Source organism: Stegastes partitus, unplaced genomic scaffold (assembly GCF_000690725.1).
Source record: "Stegastes partitus isolate 25-593 unplaced genomic scaffold, Stegastes_partitus-1.0.2 Scaffold396, whole genome shotgun sequence".
Taxonomy (NCBI): Eukaryota; Metazoa; Chordata; class Actinopteri; family Pomacentridae; genus Stegastes; species Stegastes partitus.
The window spans coordinates 28,324-33,289 of NW_007578127.1; the positions used below are offsets into that span (position 1 = coordinate 28,324).

Genomic DNA, 4,966 nt, shown 5'->3' on the forward strand with positions numbered 1-4,966 from the left:
CTTTTTTGTTGTTGTTGTTGTTGTTGTTGTTGTTGTTGCTATCAGATACCTGAAGGACAAGCAGCCTCATCCCTGCGTGATTTGCCACCATGAGCTGCAGCACAGTGGGCTTCGGGGAGAGGAAGAATTTAGAAAGATAACCCTTCAAAATTAAATTGTCACTGAATGAGTTTGCCGACCAGTGAGACCTTGCTGGGACAAGTGATGATAGTGTAAAGAGAGGAAACAAATCGGGGGGAGAGAGGAATGGGGGAAGACAGGGGAGTCTACATTGTCCTCCCTGAGCTACCTCCTGGAAGCCTCATGAAACTGATAATGTCAGCAAGGAAAAGGCTTATTAAAGCAAACACAGGGAAATCCTAAGTGTTTATTCTTTATCAGAATGTCTGTAAGTGTGAGATAGAGAGTCACTGATAAAGCTATGCAGCAATTTACAGTTAATTAGTGTGTCTTTACTGCTTTGCTACAAGCAAATTGACAGTAAATACCTATAAGCAAACATCCTGACTGCGAACAAACAGTAAAAAGCTTAATTATGCTCTGCACATGCTGAGTGACATTATTTGTCATTTGATATTCCCAATAATTGACACAGTGAAGTTGCTCTTTCCACGTTTTGAAAATGTCTTTAACACTTCCATTTATTTTTTTTATTAGCCAATTAACAGATTATGCCCATTAAACAGCGTGTACACTGTACTGCATATGAGCTGTTGCTGTGAACATGCCTTCATCAGCGCACCCACCGCTCTAAAAGACACACATTTCCACAAGGAAGCACCTGCTTGAAGCATAGTGGGGAGCGAATCTTTTTTTTTTTTCTGTCGCCTAATTATACTGATCACATCTCCTACTCACTTACACAGTAATCACCTCACATAGAGGAGTTGAAATGTGTTTGGGCATTATGTGGTTAGACAGAAACAGCAATGTGGGTAATCAGCTAGCCGAATAATCGTGCTCTTGTGTTTGTGTTTTGTTATCAGGCGCAGGTGATGTCGTGGAGCGTGGGTTTAGGCGGCAGGATGACAGTTGCCAAGCTCTTCCTTCCCTTCCTCATTCTCCACTCTTTCTGTGACGGTGAGTCCTCCTGACCGGAAAAAAATAATTGTGGGTACTTCTGCAAAGACTACACTTGTATTTTGTGAGTAGTGGTTACGAGAGCACGCTATTTATGTTGCATAATTTTACACAGTGACCATCAACTCTTATTGGTGCATGCATTTTAATTCAATTTATGCCACTGTGTCGTCTCAGCGGCGAGAAGTAGAGAATTTACTTGGCAGCTGTTTTTGTGAATGTGCAGAACAGTGTGAATTTAGAGCTGAATAATTGAAATGGAGTAGGTTTAGTCAGTCACACTTCCCTGAACAAAGGAAATAAAGCTTTAAAAATATATGTGCCATCAACATTCAACATTAAATCTATCTTTGTTAGTCAACAAAAGGATTATGAATAAATAGGGTTCTAGTGTCTTCATCAGTGACAAGGTGAAATAGGAAAACACTTCAGGCCAGAGGAAGACAAACTGAGATTTGATAACAGGATATTAAGGAATTTTACAGTAATTCTCTCAATTCCTACTCATGTCTTTATTAACTGCTGTTTCTTGATGTGTACACCGTTCCTTTCATAGTTGTTTTTTTTTGTTTTTTGTTTTTTTAAATATTTTCTCACTCTGGCCTCCTTCTCCTGCTCTCCACCTTTCCATGATGTCTCACATCATAGCTGAGCTGTAAGAATTGCTTAAAAATAGCCACCTCTTTGCTGAATATGCCTCTGTGAGGGCACACATATCGTAAGGGAGAGCTTCAATGTTTTGGAAAGTCATGGTAACTGTCTCCCAGTGACAGGCAGGAGACGCCTCCAATCACACACAGCGCTAAGGCAGCGGGGAAAGTTATTAAGTGAATGCCACAACCTCTTTCCATCAACCACAATGAGTTTATCAAGGCTTCCTTTCTCTGGAGTCCTCCAGCCTCTCACTCTCGCCTCACACCTTGTCTTTCTCTCTGTGTTACTACCGGTCTCTTCCTCTCTCCTCTCTCTATCTTGCGTTTTCTCACTAATCCATTGGCCCACTGACCTTGTGCTCCTTTTGAGCGTTACCTCCCTGATCCAGCAAATTGGACTGATGATCATTGCTGTGATTATTTTGTAGCTGTAATCTATCTGCATTCCAAGTCCCAAGCCTGCCGTATTGCATCGCTGTAATTAAGCCACAGGTACGGACAGGAGCTCATTAACCCTCCTCCTCACCACCTTCCATCCTGTCAAACACGCTCCGTGTTCCTGGCACTTACGAGCCAGAGATGAGCATCCTCTTCCGCACAGACGGGCACATGACTGAACGGAAAGCTTCTACTTTCAAAGCACTGATTCACTCTATCAAGCACTCTGACTTCAAACAGACCAGCCTCCCTTTTTCTCACTTCAGTGTCTGTGTGGTCTGCCGCCCAGCTCAGCTGATCAAAGACCATCAGCTTTGTTCCCCCTGATCTTCCAAAAAAAAAAATAAAAAAAGCTAGCTTGTATCACACTGCCTTCTGACACCAAAGAATCCTGCCCAAACACTAAAAACTATTAACCCTTTATTGGACCGCTTAAAAAAAAATAAGTACTTTTGTAATGGACGGGTATTCCCTCTCGTACAGAGAAATCAATATTATGTGCTCAGTTTATTCTTAAAAATTCATCCAGTGTAGGTTAAGGTTATGTGTTTGTCTCTTTGCTGTCCAACATACATGCACCAGTAACCCAACGATAGCAGCTAAAAATCTGAACCGGGTGAAGAGCAGGAACAAGGAAAACATTTGCAGAATGGAAGAACAATAAAAGACACCAGCGTACAAAATGGCAAACAGGTAACAGGCTGCTGCACAATAACAATAATCCTGGGGGAACTGCAGAACATTTTAGCGAGTGTTGGACAACTTCAGAAACTTCCCTTCAGGGGAAGAAAGTGATCCCTATCATCACAGCCTGCTGTTAGAGGATGTATGTTGGACAAGATGCTCTTCTTGATTCTTTAGTTTTTACTATTTCCTTCTTAAGAGACAAAAAAAGCTAAAGAGGAAAGACAAGATTAAAGAGAAAGCCAGAGTGGATTTAGTCCGCAAAAAAAAAAGCTATTGACCCATTTTACATTACAATACTTGCATTTAAATCAAAAGTACACAGGCTGCACTATGCACAAGCTTGAAGAGCACACAATAATGGAATTAAAGGTTGGTTGCGTTTAAAAAGAGGCCATGACACCATGTACCAAAGAGGAACGTGTACAAAGGTGGGTAATACAATCCAGTAAAAATTAAACTGTTGTCAGTAAGACTGTTATGGCCGGTGGCCACTAGGTGTGTGAGAGAGCTGGACCCAGAACGAAAAGGAAGCAGGGTTAGGAAATAGCAGGTTTTATTTAAAGGAATCGGGGAGTGTGGGATGCCGGGGAGGCAGGTGAGGGAATCTGGGACTGGTGCCGTAGTGAAGGGTGTCTTTCTATGTAGTTGTGCGTGCGGCAGTCTCCCGTGCTTGTGCTCGTGTGGCGTCCTTCCCTTATTGGTGCACGTGTGGCAACCCTCCCGTCCAAGTGCTCGGATGGTGTTCTTTCAATCCTGGTGCTCGTGTGGTGTTTTTCCCGTGGTGTTCTTCCTGGTGAAGGATTTCCAGGCTCGTGGATCCGTGGGGGAAAAACCAAGGCTGACGTTGTGGGCTGGAGTGACCTGGACGCTGGAGAGCAAGAAAAACACAGTTACTCGAGAACTCGAAAAGCAATAGCAGAAAGCACATGTGCTAGAGCTGGCGACACTCCAGCTGCACCCAGAGAACATCAGTAATACACAGTACAATATGACACAATCACCACAGTATCCCCCCCTCAACGGACGCCTCCTGGCGTCCAACTGGGCTTGTGTGGGATTCAGGACAGGCAGGGTGGCCAACAATGAGCCTGGGGGGTGGAGGGGGAACAGCCAGAGGGCTAAGATGGCTGGAGGACGGTAGCGGAACCCATCAGTAGGCCGGCGACGAAAAAGGTGGAATCCCTCTGGCAGTCGGGCTGGAGGCCGGTGGCGGAATCCATCAGGAAACCGGCGACGGACGAAAAAGGTGGAATCCCTCGGGCGGTCGGGCTGGAGGCCAGCGGCGGAACCCATCAGGAGACCGGCGATGGACGAGACGGAGACCCTCAGGCGGTTGGGCTGGAGGCCGGCGACGAAAGAGGTGGGATCCCAGGGCAGGCCGGACAGGAAACCGGAGACTAAGGCGGCAGAACCCCTTGGGAGGCCAGACTGGAGCGCAGAGACGAAGGAGTCGGGGTTCTTCGGGAGGCCGGGCTGGAGCCTGGAGATGACTGAGACGGGGTCCCTTGGGAGGCTGGGCAGGAGCCCAGAGGTGACGGAGGCCGGATCCCTCTGGAGGCCGGACGTGGGCCAGGGGCCAGCGAAGACGGTGCCCCTTTAGAGGCCGGACGTGGGCCGGGGCCAGCAAAGGCGGTGCCCCTTTAGAGGCCAGACTCGGGCCGGGGGCCAGCGAAGGCGGTGCCCCTTTAGAGGCCGGACTCGGGCCAGGGGCCAGCGAAGGCAAAGCCCCTCTGGAGACCGGACTTGGGCCCAGAGCCGGCGAAGGTGGATCCCCCCTGGAAACTGGACTCGGACCTGGAGCCGGCAAAGGTGGATTCCCTCTGAAGCAGGCCAAGGCTCAGGAGCATGACAGGCTGGGGTAGTCTCTCTGCCAGTGGGTTATCATCCCAGTCTGGCAGGTCCCAGCACCCCAAACCGGTAGAGACGGGGTCGACCCGTTCGGAAACAGGATCAGAGGCAGCGTTGACCCGCTCGGAAACAGGATCAGAGGCGGCGTCGAACCACTCGAGAACAGGAACAGGAGAAACAGCGTCGACCCGCTCTAGGACAGGAGAGACGGCGTCGACCCGCTTCAGGACAGGAGAGACGGCGTCGATCCACTCCAGGAC

At 48.0% G+C, this 4,966-nt stretch overlaps 1 protein-coding gene across 2 annotated transcripts in view; it reads left to right on the forward strand.

The window, feature by feature from the left end:
• Positions 1-995: 995 nt before the first annotated feature.
• cdh23 (cadherin-related 23) overlaps positions 996-4,966 on the forward strand; it is a 231,052-nt gene continuing 227,081 nt past the window's right edge. Inside the window, exon 1 of one of the 2 annotated variants that reach the window (XM_008285307.1) lies at positions 996-1,080. In XM_008285307.1, coding sequence (XP_008283529.1) covers positions 996-1,080 — 85 coding nt within the window. The remainder of the gene's footprint in view (positions 1,081-4,966) is intronic. The other variant, XM_008285308.1, reaches the window with a different exon arrangement.